Genomic DNA, 13,104 nt, shown 5'->3' on the forward strand with positions numbered 1-13,104 from the left:
GCATTGTAGAGCTCTTGTGCTGCTGAGATGGAGTCTGCAGCTGCTGCAGTACAGTGCCACACAGCTAAACATGAGCTGCAAGGGGATTTCCTTAAGCAGATCTCTGGCAGGATGGATTAATGAGGAAACCTAACTCCAAAGAGGGCTCTTCCACAGGGAGAAATAAAACCAGCCCATGTGTCGCGAACAATAAAGCACAAGTCTCAGTCTTGTTTACTGTGGGCTTTGTGCGCTCTGCGTCCCACCTGTGTGCCGTGGCAGCTGGAGGACCACGACCTCCAAGCCAAGGGCTCCCACCTGTCCAGCAAAATTGGAGGAAGGTTGCCGTGTGGGGATATTGTTCCTGTGTCTGAATCCTCTTCGCCAGCGCACAAACAAGCAAGGGGGGAAGGGGACCATGGTGCGCTGGCTGGCTGAATGTAAAGTTGTTTATGCTTCAGCAATTGCGACAGCTCCAAGGTAGTGAGGTTTAAAATAGAAATGTCACAGATAGAGGAGATAGTTGCTAGGACGGTTGTCTGGGGCAGATCTAACTGATGTCGTGAGTCAGGCAGAATGCTCTGCAAGTTATCAGATCTCAGTCAGTAGCTGAAAGTGTGGCACTTTCCTGTGGATGTGGGGCAGAATGAGCTTAAAACTCAAAGACATAGATTTTAGCAGCAGTTTATTGCTTTTAATTTCTTCTTTGGAAGGCACTGAAGCTTTTAGCACCAGCCAGTGTCTTTCACCACAGGTAAAGCTACTTGGTCACTGTTCTACTTGTCTTTTTCTCCATGTTTATTCATCACTGTTTTCAGGAAGACTGAAAACTGTAGAGGGAAAGAGCATTTGTGTTCTGAAATTTTAGTATCTTCATCCTCCTCTGCTTTCAATCTGTCCTTCCAGTTTGGATCAACTCCTTTTCTATCCAATCATTTTCATGTTCTAGCATGTTTTACCATCCAAAGTCCAGGGAAACATTAGATAAGTGACTGTGACATTTAGACTGACTGAAGCAAGTAGCCTGATATTTTGAATACTTTCTCATGACCATACTACTTTCTTGAAAAAACAAACTGTTCTATGGAGACATTTTAATGGGAAGCTGATGGACTCTGTTTTGGCATAAAAAATCTATTGGCATATTAATAACAAACTTTTCATATTTCCTTTAATGAATAATATATGTAAAATGTACATCAGTTTGGTATTAAGCGTATGGAAATCATTATGTGGGCGTATTCCTACTTGTTCCAACTGCCGTTATTTTGGTTTGGGAAATCATGCTGTATTGAATGCCCAGATCCCTTACTCTCCTTCAGTTCATAGCTGGATGTTTCTGAGGAAGGGATCAGAAGAGAAATAGTTAACCACAGCGTATGTTTAATGTGTCATTGCTAGGTGTCAGGAGGAGCATCACTGTTAGATGAATGCAGAGAGTATCCCAGCTTTCCCATATCTGTTGTTTCTTCTCTCTCCACAGAAAGCATGATCTCAGGAAAGACCTAGTTGGTCTGCTTAACTCTGTTCACTCCTTCCTTACCACTGCTAGGACATAGTAGTGAATGCAAAAGTGAGTCAGTCTCACTCTCCAGAAGGACCTCTTGGCTGGACCTGGTAGTTCTCTCTTGGGTCTTGGAAGCCATAGGCTTGAATCATAATTCAGGAACACTTTTGATATGAACAGATATATTAGAAGCAAAAGCTTCACTGTCTGCCTGCCATCTCCTAGTTAGGTCTGTTCCTCTAGACGCCACCTTTTGCTCTGGGCAGCCCTGGAGCCTGGCTGCACAGAGATGACTGGGCTGGCTCATGGCCCTCAAATGCTTCTGCTGGCTCATATGGTCAGCGTGCCATCTGTCCTGGTACAACAGCAAGACATGTCATGCCATTATAAGTACATGGCGCTACTGCTTCTCCATCCCTATGAGACATTTAGAATTAGCATGGAAATAGCATCTTCCCTTCCCTAGTATAATGTAGCCCTTGAAGTGTGGGCAGTATACTTGGCTACTTAACCTCTCCATTACGGAAAGCAATCAGAGTGGGATTGTTGAGTTGTTTAAAGGGTCGTGCACACAACTCACTTTCTCTATCCAAAGCTGTGCTGAGGGCTGTGCCTTCAGGTTGAGTATATCTCCCTGACAAATGGGGAGGGAGGATGTGTTGACTGACTCCATTGGTCTAATTCTTCCCTATTTTTGGTCACCTCAGAATGAAGACTCAGAGGAGGAAGATCTGTGTGCCATCAGTGACCGGTGGGCTTTTCAGAGGGAAAGTAAGAGGTGGTCCAGAGTGGGGTCTGTTGATATCCTTTCCCAAGGCTCAGAAGTCCTGAATTCCACCATGAGGCAGACATCCAGTCACGAGAGTGTCCTCACAGACCTGAGCACCAACCTGGAGGCTGTGTCCCTCCACAGCAATGCCAGCACAGGCAGCACAGTCGGCATCGTGGTCACACCACCTGACCCATCCCCTATACGGGACACTGCCACCATTGCCAAATCCAGCCAAAGTTTAAGTGACCATTCCTGGACAGACCAGCCCTCAAACCAGAGCGAGGGCTATAAGGAGAAACCTAGGAAGCGAAGGTCTCGCAGCTTCTTAAAGAGGATTGAGTCCCTCCGAAGGAAGGACAAAGAGAAAGCCAGCTCGGAAGAGAAGGATGCCCCAGAGAACAGTGTCACGACCAAACCAGGATGGGACTCTGTGAAGTGTAATGGAGACCTTACAACCACCAAGGCCAACTGCCCTAAAAGAGGAATATCTGCTTCTTTCCATGGCAAAAAACACTTCTTTTCAGTATCATATAGGACTAACCGCTTGTTAGGCTCACGAGGGAGCAAGGAGAGCTCTGACCCAAAACGTAGTGGTGTTTACCTAGAGGACTTCGAAACAGCCATGAAAAACAGCAACAACTGGGCTGTTGGAGAATACCCGCACCGGCAGGTGTGCAAAGGGGATTGCTTGGTCTACATTCCCAGGGACCACAAGCCGGGCACTTTCCCCAAATCCCTCTCCATTGAGAGCTTGTGTCCTTTGGGTGGCAGCTCCTTGACCAACTGGAAATCTGGGAACAAATCCATTGGGCTGGTGGGAGGTGGAGGGGGTGGCAGCAGCAGCAGCATGGAGGACTCATCCTCCCCGCGGGGCTTTGAGTACCGGCAGCGGAGGGGTTCATGCAGCTCCTTGGGCAGCCGGGTGAGCGTGTATGACAACGTGCCAGAGTTTGACAGCAGCGAGGATTTTTCCAAGGTTGATGGAGAAGTGACCTACGAGAACCTTGATGACATATTGCAACATATGTGGGGCCTGCAGCAAAAAGTGGAGCTTTGGTATAAAGCCGTTTCTCCAGACCTGGTTGGGGAGGAAGGGGGTGAGGAGGATGAGGAGGAGGAAGAGACAGACTCAGGAGGGGAACCTACTTTCCCTTCAAACCTGCACTTTGAAGAGCAGTCCATGTCTGATGTTGGCACATCTGCCAGTGATTTTGACAGCACAGGCAACTCTTTGAATGAGGCTGAGGAGATCGAGATGCGGGAACGCCGGGACTCCGGTGTGGGAGCGTCGCTCACCAGGCCGTGTAGGTAAGCGGGGCTGCGGGGCTCCGGGTTGCGTCACTCCTGCAGCATCTCTGTGCCTGGTGAAAGTGTCTCAGGAGGAGCTGGTGGGTGGGAAGAGCTCCTTCCTTTAAAGGCAGTGTTTTGTAGAGGTCACTCCAGGAGCTGATGGAGCATGCAGCTGGTCTCGGGCATTGCAAGTCTTTCCTATGGATTTGCTGCCCTTAGGATTCAGGGTCCTTGATTTAGGGGCAACAGCACTGTAGCCTTTCCTTGGTGCAAACACTGGCTCGGCAGCCTGCTTATGTCACCCTCTCCCTTGTGACTGAAAAGATCTGGAGCTAATGAAGCTGCTGATTAAAAGAAAGCCCCCAGGGTGCCTTCCGGGCAGCAAGGAGAGCTCAGCCCGGGTTGTTGGTGCGCTCTGGTGGCCAGAGGCAGCCAGTGCTGGCACTCACAGGGGGACACTCGTTCTCCCTGCTGCTGGCTCCGTTAGCTACAACGCGGAATCTGCCGGCCCATACGTACCCATAAATAAATGCTTTTTCACCTGGATCATTTATTAAGAACAGGTCTGAAATGAAGAAGATGCTTTCACTATGCTCGTTCTCCCTTTTACTTCCTTTAAAAACTCCAGCCATTGATGAATTTTATGAATTTTGTAGCCCCTGCTAGGCACACAGTGGAGGGTAGTGTGCCTGCCGACGGGGTGTGGAGGGATGTGGTGGGTGGTTGTTCTTTAGGTGGGAATGTCGTTGTGCCTTTCTGGGTTTGGGAACATACAGGAGCAGCTGGGCAGGAACCCCCTCAAAGCAGCTTGGATTTGGGGAGGATTTATAGCAGGCTTCTGAGAGAGCACTGCCTCACTGAGGTGTCATTTGTTCTTCAGAAAGTAGGTTTTGAGTTGGGCATGTCCCTTTGGCTTTGGCATTGGTCTGTGTGCTGGTCCTGCAGGCTCTTGTCTCTCTGAGCATACAAATTCTCCCCAGCTCTGGGATGTGCTGGGCTAATCTTTGCCTTTTGGTGTAGCGTGTGGTGAGTCTGTGCAGCCCAGGGGGGCAAATAGAGGGGATGGTGGCTACTTCAAGGGCACCAGTGTGGAGGGAGCTGTCTTTTAAGGCAAAAGAAAATGTCAGTCAACTTGTGTCTCTCTGTGCTCCTCACCTGCACCTTCCAACACTCCTGGAAGTGTAGTAGGAGTAGGTAGTACCAGGATTAGAAGAGAGTACACATAGCACTCGGGTTTGTGCTGGAGTTGCTCCCTTCAGGCTCGGTTTAACCTGGCTGCTGGAGTACCCACACCTTCCCCTGAGGCCCTGGGCCTGCTCTGGGATAGACAGTGGCCAAGGAGGAGGGAAAAGCTCTTCCTGGGCCACAACTCTGCCACCAGCATGCCGTGTCGCCCCACAGGAAGCTCCGCTGGCACAGCTTCCAGAACTCCCACAGGCCCAGCCTGAACTCTGCCTCGCTGGAGATCAACCGCCAGTCGTCGGCTCAGCTCAACCTACTACAGAAATGCTCCCTGCTTCGCCTCACTGCCATCATGGAGAAGTACTCTGTGCCCCACAAGCAAGCCTGGACGTGGTGAGCTAATGGGGAGGGCGAAGCCTAGACGATGTGTGTGAGGGGCAAGCATCAGGCTCTGACTCTGCCTGCAACGTGCATGAAGCTGTATCCAGCACAGAAGCAAGCTGCATGTATGGAGATGATGGAGAGGGAGAGGAAATAGCTGAACAGAGGCTCCTTGCACTGCATGGCTATGAGTGTCCTCACAAGTGCCAGCTGGGGGCTGCAGCCTGTGCTTGCAGCATTGGCTGCATCCAGGAGGATTGGATGCAGGTATCTGGAGAGCATTAAAAATGGTGCAACAATGTAAGAGAGCAGGGCAGTGGTTTCCTGTTGTAGCTAAGTATGGCTTAAAAGAAGATGTAGCACTTGCTGCTGAAATGTTGCTTTTCTCGTATTCAAAACAAGGCAGAGGTGTCTCAGTGAGTTTGTGCATGCACGTTTTGCTTGATGTCCTTCTCGCTTCTGTGCAGTGATGCAGAGGGAGTCGTTCATTATACTGATGGTCTGTCTGTCTCACCCTCACAGGACGGTGCCCAAGTTTATGAAGCGGAGTAAAGTCCCCGACTACAGGGACAAAATGGTCTTTGGGGTGCCGCCAATCATCAATGTGCAGAGGACAGGGCAGCCTCTGCCCCAGAGCATCCAGCAAGCGATGCGCTACATCCGCAGCCAGTGCCTGGACCAGGTGAGGGGCCACATCTGCAATACAGGGGTGCACATAGCCTTGGCTGACCCTTCTCCCTGGCATTGGGATGCTCTCAGGAAGCTGCTAGGAGATAGCACTGTGATTTTTGGAACCAAGCTAGCTTTAAAAAGTGCTTTTTGTTCACCTTGTGTATGTGTATCTGTTCAGCCATGTGCTGTAAGCCATACGACTAAAGTGACTGTTTTCTGCTGTGTTGTATTTAGCCTGGACTGCACTGGCTCAGCACCAAGGCTGAGAGGAAGAGGAGGGGAACTGATTTGTCCCCAGAACAGTGTAATGCACCCTTGGTGCTGCCAGGCCATGGCAGGTACTGCTGCCCTGGTGATGGTAATGCTGGCTTCCTGTGGATGCTGGGGGGAAGGAAATCCCCCCACTTGCCTCTTTTATGCAGGTTTAATGTTTGGGCTGCAAATTCTTCATGCTGTGCAGCTCCTACCTGCCACAGGGCGGTGTGTGTGGGGGGGGAGGTTATTTGCCACTGGAGACCCTGCAGTGCTCAAACTGGGGAGTCTTCTTTGCCTCTGTCCGTTGTCCCTGTCATCACCTCCAGCATAGCTTCCTGCCCATGCAGCCCCTTGGATAGGGAGCCCCTTTCCTCCTTCCATGCTGGACTTTGACTCTTTCTGCTCCTGTTGTGTCCCAGAGCAGAGAGGGCATCCAGCCGATTTGGAGGTACTAGCAAAGCTGGCAAGATGGTGATGGTGTATGAAGTGTTTGAGGAAGGTACAACAGTGCTCATTTGTGGTGAAAGGGGAGGGCGAGATTTTCACGGGGAGCTCCACATCCTACCAGTATTTTCTCGGCCAGGCTCTCCTTCCAGGGTTGCTGAGAACTGAGGCTTTCTGGGGAAGTGGCTTCTTCATATATCCTAGGAGAGTCAGCCCAGACATCTGAGTATTGTGGCCTTTTGCCAGTGGTCCAGTGTCCACTTTGCTTTTGAACGATGACCTATTCTTCCTTGGGCAGGTTGGCATTTTCCGGAAGTCGGGGGTGAAGTCCCGAATTCAGGCACTCAGGCACATGAATGAAACCAGTCCTGACAACGTCAACTATGATGGGCAGTCTGCCTATGATGTGGCTGACCTGCTGAAACAGTATTTCCGTGACCTGCCAGAGCCCATCTTCACCAGCAAGCTCACAGACACCTTCTTGCAAATCTACCAGTGTAAGTGCTTCCCATAGAACATCCTCCCAGGGCAGAGTGACACAGTTCTCTTGGTGCTCACAAGAGGGCTCAGTGTCAAGAAAGCTGTTTTAAGGCAGCAGATGCTGATGTAGGGCAGGTCAGCCACGGGGCCACCAGGCTTGGGGAGGCTGGGATCTCCCAGGGAAGAGAAATCTCCGTTCTTGGCTCCCTGCTACATTCAGACAGAGGATATAGGGCACAGGCTAATTTATTAGTTAATACCAGATGATTCCCCACTGGGAGAGAGCTGATTGACCACATGTTTTTCCTCTGTGCCATCAGTTGTGTCCAAGGAGCAGCGGCTGCAGGCTGTGCAGGCTGCCATTATCCTCATGCCTGATGAGAACCGGGAGGTGCTGCAGACACTACTGTACTTCCTCAGTGATATTGCTTCCGCAGAGGAGAACCAGATGACTGCTGGAAACCTTGCAGTGTGTCTGGCCCCATCCATCTTCCACCTCAACGTATCCAAGAAAGAAAGCACCTCGCCAAGGTAATGGTTAGACTAACTCTGGCCTTCATGGCCTTCCTACGTTCCCCCTCTCCTGCTGTTGAAGCTCTCTCCATTGTCTCTTCCCTCTCCTGGGAACAGCAGGCCATCCATACCAGGAGTTAAGGCATGGGGGGAATATGCAAGTTCTCAACATAACCCTCTTCCTCTGTTTAGCAAAGCAAGAGGCCGGGGAGTGAGGGAAGGTGCAGGGCGTGAGCGTGTCAGAATTTAACACCCTGTTGCTTGCTCCTAGCAATGTACTCTGTCTTTCACAGGGTGATACACAAGAGAGGCACTGTGGGGAAGCCTGACCAGAAAGACCTGAATGAGAACATGGCTGCTACACAGGGGCTCTCCCACATGATCACAGATTGCAAGAAGCTCTTCCAGGTGGGTGGCTGCACCTCACATTGCTCCCTGCAGGTGCTGCCAGCAGGAGATGTGCTCTCTCTGTGAGATTGCTGGTCTTGTGGGGTCAGTGTGGAGTGACCTAAGGGCACCCCATCGTCAGGCAGGCATCTACCACAGGTCAGTCATCCCCAGGAGCAATGAGGGGTTAGTGAAACCCAGCTTCACAGTGTTTTGTGGTGATGCAGGTCACAAACTACAGGACATATGTTTGGAAAGGCTGTGTCCATTCCTCACTGCCCTCCTTGGCCAGATGAGGAGTTGTAGTATTCTAGCTATGCAGGACTGGTGATAAAGTTCATCTTAGTGAAGATACCCAATGATGCCCAGCATCAGGAAAATGCATAACTGGGCAGAGAAGCACTGATGTGTTCTTAGGTGTATTTCTGTTTAAAACTTGCTCACTTAAAGGTAGACTTACACCCTCACAGCAGAACCACTGCTTTTTGCTGCCTGTGGCTTTGGAGTTCAGATCTGCAGCTCTGGATTAGGTAGCAGATCTGCCTGGGTTTTTGAAGTCCTATATTTGTTTGTTTTGTAGGTTTCCCATGACATCTTGCTCCAGCTGAGCAGCTCCTATATGGCAGCAGATGCTTACCCACATCCCCTGACTGAAGTCATGCGTCAAGGGGATGGCAAGGATCTACACTCCTATTTTGAGCAGTGTGTCCAGAATCTGCTCAAAGAGTCATCAGAGAAATTCAAGGGCTGGCTGAGCACTCCAGGACCCCTGAACACAGAGCTCTCTTGCAAAAAGGTAAATGCCACTGTGGAGAGAGTGTTTGAGGTCACGTGAGAAGATATATATTGTGACTACAGTGAGCCATAGATGTTGCAGGCACTTGCTTATCTGCTAAGCATCCTGGTATTTGTTCCTTTGAATGAGATGTGAACGTCAGCAACCTGTTCCCGAAATGGAGAGGGGAACTGAAAACTTGATAGCAATGAGGATTGGAGGGTGCTCTGTGCCCAGCAGTCTCAGCAGAGAAACACCCCTGTGTTGTCATTACAAGGTGAGCTGGTGTCCTGCACTCAGCTCTTTCTCTAGTGAGCCAGAGCAGCTCTCCAAGCCCCCCTGCACAGATAGTGCTCCCATCCCATCCCTAGCCTGCCTAGAAAGTGCTGTTCACTAACCTGCAGATATCATGGTGCTGCTCCATGGCAGTGGGAACCATCAGTAAGGTCACTAAAGGCTTAGTGTTATGGGGTTCCTAGCTGGGCAGCCTGACTGACCCTCCCTGTTGCCCCGGCAGGTTGGGGATGGGCACCCTTTGCGTTTATGGAAGGTCTCCACGGATGCTGAGGCCCCTCCCTCCGCAGTGCTGCACCGGGTGCTTCGGGAACGTCACCTCTGGGATGAGGACCTACTGCAGAGCAAAGTGGTGGAAGCCCTGGATAAGAACATGGAAGTTTATCACTACATCACAGACAGCATGGCACCCCACCCACGCAGGGACTGTGTCGTGCTCAGGTGAGGGCAGAGTAAGATCAGATCTGGAGGACCGTAGTCTCATTTATCCCTATATTATAGTTGTTACTGGTGGAGAAAGACACTGCGTGGCCAGCAGCCCTGGTAACAAGTATGAGGACAGAGAAGATGTCTTATTCTACATCAGTGGGCAATACTTCTGTGTAAAGGGTTTCTGTAGCCACTTGGTCTCATTTCAGTGCTTTGTACAGGCTCTTGGTCTCTCCACCTCCACATTCCCAGTGTACTCCATGTTGTACAGACTTCGAGGCACCAGCATGACTTGTCTAAGAGTGTGCATGTTTGGTCTCTCTCCATTGGGACTGGGAGCTGAGGCTAGCTTTTTCTCTTGTGCAGACGCTGGTGCACGGACCTGCCCCGAGGAGCTTGCCTGCTCATCTCCATGTCGGTGGAACATGATAAGCTGCAAGTGGAGGGAGGCGTCAAAGCCATTGTGTTGACATCTCAGTATCTCATTGAGCCAAGTGGTATGGGACGCTCCAAAGTGACACACATTTGCAGAGCTGATCTCAGGTAATGGGAAACCCTTTGCTCATCTGAAGTTCCTCCACACACTTGTTGATTCAGCATCAGCAACCTGTGAGTTTGCTGGTGTACCAAGTAGTGATGGGGGAAATGCAGAAGATGCTTGTTCCTCTATGTGCTTACCCTGTCAGGACAGGCAGGTATTACAGCTTGTGGAGACACCCTGCCTGCTCTGCCCTCTGGCATTTCAACCTGGTTGTCCATATTGAAAAAGTTGCTGCTCTGAGGCCATTTTTTAGGGCTGTCAGCTGGTTACTTGGAAGGGATCCACCAGCTCAGTTTTAGCCCATGTTGTACTGCTGGCAGTTCTCTATGTCAGGCAGAACGCTCTGTGTGTGGCAGTAAGTCCTTTAATGTTTCTCTAGAAAACCTGAGGTCCTCCACAGATCTGAAACATGACATTAGCTCTTTCTTTTCTGTGTCGAACTGTGCTGCAGTTTAACAGTGTAAGGGGCAGGCTGATGCAAGGGATGATCCATTCATCACTGAGTAAGCCTGGTTGTTAGGAGTGAGGAAAGCGTGGTCCCTTTCCTATCATACATCCCATGTTCATCATTTTGTAGTCCAGCCCATTAAGAAGCTGACTGTCCCAGAGCCAGAAATGATGTGCTGATCTTTGGTACTTGCCAGTAATTTCTTCTGCCTGCTCATCCCTCCTCTTGTGTTTTTCTGTTGTCCAGGGGAAGGTCTCCAGAGTGGTACAACAAGGTCTTTGGACATCTTTGTGCCATGGAGCTGGCAAGGATCCGAGATTCTTTCCCAGCGCTGAGTCCGAATGGCCCCGAGACAAAGATCTGAGGAGCCTGGAAGATGGACTGTCCTGTTTGATCATGGACTTTCCAGTTGATTTAGGCTGGACCATTCAGAGGGAAGCGAGGAGTTGGCGACCTGTTGGTATCCAGTTGTGGAGGGGGAGACAGAGGATGGTGTGCTCTCTGGCACATATTTATAAGCTTCCTTTTTACCTAGGCCTGCCCCCCCCCCCCCCGCTTCTGAAGGAGCCACTGGGTGTCTCTAGCTATGCAGAGTCCCTTTCTTCTCCCACTCCAGGGCTCTATACTGTAATCCCTCGGATTAGTCCCCTTCAAGGGGGCAGGAGAAGCCATCCCCAGTCATCATTCCCATTCCCATAATGCCTGTTGCTGCTTAAGCTGTCTCTTCCTCAAGCCCTCTGAAGAGCAGGTTCTCTGCAGAGGCAAAGCTGTACGCAGCTTGGTCTCCGCAGGAGGGACCTTGCAAGCAGCAGTTTGCTTGCCAATGGGAAAGAGAGGGGGTTTGGGAGTGAAACCCCACAGGGACAGCAGTCTGCAGGCTGAGCTGTGAAGCAGCTAGATCAAGTTTAGCTGCATTCCTCACTCCTCCAGCTATTACCAGGAGCTCACCCAGCTTGGAAGCAGCTGCAAAGATGAAGGTGCTTGAAGTGAACCAGGATGAAGCGGAGGTGAAGCGAGTGAGGGAAGCACAGTGCCATGTCTGTATGTTGCAGCACTGTGTCAGGAAGTGAAGGGTGGGCAGAGAGGGGGTGCAGTGTGTGCATGTGCATTGTGTGCATGCTGGGAGTGTCACCCTGGTGGTGGGACGTGCAGGAAATCACTTAGACTGAGAACTTACTTGCTATAGGATGCTGTTATTGGAGGAGAGGGGCTATATGCAAATATCTATATATCCATTTAGTGACAGCCATTGTTGAGTGGCAGAAGGAACCTACTGCTGTTTGGTGCTGAATTTCATAGGAGAAGAAGCAGCTCTCCGATCCAGTGCCTTGTTCTTATTCAACTAAAGGCCTCCCTTGTGCCCTAGGTTTTAGTGGTGGGCTGAATGGATGATGTTCTAAGACATGGCTACATGGGGGCCAAGTCCCATTCCTTGAAACCAGCCTATCAGTCTTTTGAAGAGGTGGCCAGGACTAGGCTAGAAATCTAGAACAATTGCTCTTAAAGCTGCCTGTAAGCTGACAAAGAGGGTAGTGACCTACCTAAAGCAACGAGGAGGAGCACATTGCAGGGGAGAGTACTGAGACCAATTGCTGCAGCAGCTCAGTTGTGGGTGTGAGTTGCACCACAGGGAAGTGCCCTGCTGTGTTGCAGGAGGACTCAAGCTTGGCCAAGACAGTGAGCACACAGAAGATTTGTTCTTGTCCCACCTAACTTTGATTAAGCCAGCAAAGCATGATAACCGAAGCTGGGCTGAGTACCTGCCAGAGGGTGGTGACAAGTTTAATCCAGTTCATGCTCACTGCAGTGAGATGATCTGTCATGGATGTGAAATTTGCCCTAGATTCTCCCCTCTTTGGGCAATGCTAGAGAGCAGAGCTCCTACCCCTCCTGCTGCAAACCTGTCTCCCTAACTTTATCCCATAGCCCCACAGCTCTCTGCAGAGAGTTCAGTTCCCTCCCTTCCCATCCCTTCTTTTCCTCCAAGCTAAGAACCGGTCTGACTTAACTAATAGCATCCGGGAACTGACCTGGTTTCTCCTTCTAGGCAGGGACCCAACTTACTAGACATTGTTCCAAGTGGAAGGCAACATGACCCATGCGCAGGAGCAATTCACAATGGCAGTTTTGCTGTAACAAATCATCTCTCTTTTTACGGTAAAAAAAACAACAGCCTCTCTTGTTTTTTTTATATATATATATTTTATATATATATAAAAATATAACTAATTTGTAGGGGAGTGATTTTTTCTCCTAATATTTTTTAAATAATTCTTTTTTTTCTATCTATAAATACTTGTACAGTTGGAATATTAATATATAACTCAGGCTGCAGAACTCAGCGCCAGATGATGTTCACTTAAAAAAACATGTATTTTGTATTTAAGGGTCTTCTTTCTTGTTTTGTATCATATGCAATTGCAACAGATTGACTTGGAATGGGGCTGCTCTTCCCATCCATGTAATTAATAAAGTACTAACGATATCTGCTGGCTGATGAGGCAACCTTCATGGTTAGTGACTGCTGCTGTCTGATTCCTTCCAACCCAGAAACATTGCAGAATAGAGTAAATGTACTTTTTTGTGGTGCTGTAGGGTGGTTAGCTAAAGCCATCTGGCCACATGTCTTTCTTTAGTGTTGCAGAATAAGCCCAAGGAAGCAATTTGACAGCAACTATAAAGCATAATGCAAAACAGGAGATGTGCCTTCCAGAAGGATCCAAGCAGCAGCAGACTTGGAAAGTGGGTGGGACAC

The 13,104-nt window shown here is 49.8% G+C and overlaps 1 protein-coding gene across 9 annotated transcripts in view; it reads left to right on the forward strand.

Moving 5' to 3' along the window:
- Positions 1–12,834, forward strand: part of STARD8 (StAR related lipid transfer domain containing 8) — a 90,649-nt gene extending 77,815 nt beyond the window's left edge. For all 9 annotated transcript variants that reach the window (XM_062585078.1, XM_062585084.1, XM_062585083.1 and 6 more), the window contains 10 exons: positions 2,194–3,566; positions 4,950–5,123; positions 5,634–5,793; positions 6,781–6,979; positions 7,283–7,493; positions 7,769–7,883; positions 8,443–8,658; positions 9,155–9,372; positions 9,727–9,903; positions 10,596–12,834. In XM_062585078.1, coding sequence (XP_062441062.1) covers positions 2,194–3,566; positions 4,950–5,123; positions 5,634–5,793; positions 6,781–6,979; positions 7,283–7,493; positions 7,769–7,883; positions 8,443–8,658; positions 9,155–9,372; positions 9,727–9,903; positions 10,596–10,713 — 2,961 coding nt within the window. In that variant the 3' untranslated portion in view covers positions 10,714–12,834. The remainder of the gene's footprint in view (positions 1–2,193; positions 3,567–4,949; positions 5,124–5,633; positions 5,794–6,780; positions 6,980–7,282; positions 7,494–7,768; positions 7,884–8,442; positions 8,659–9,154; positions 9,373–9,726; positions 9,904–10,595) is intronic.
- Positions 12,835–13,104: the final 270 nt, after the last annotated feature.

This window comes from Rhea pennata, chromosome 11 (assembly GCF_028389875.1).
Source record: "Rhea pennata isolate bPtePen1 chromosome 11, bPtePen1.pri, whole genome shotgun sequence".
Taxonomy (NCBI): Eukaryota; Metazoa; Chordata; class Aves; order Rheiformes; family Rheidae; genus Rhea; species Rhea pennata.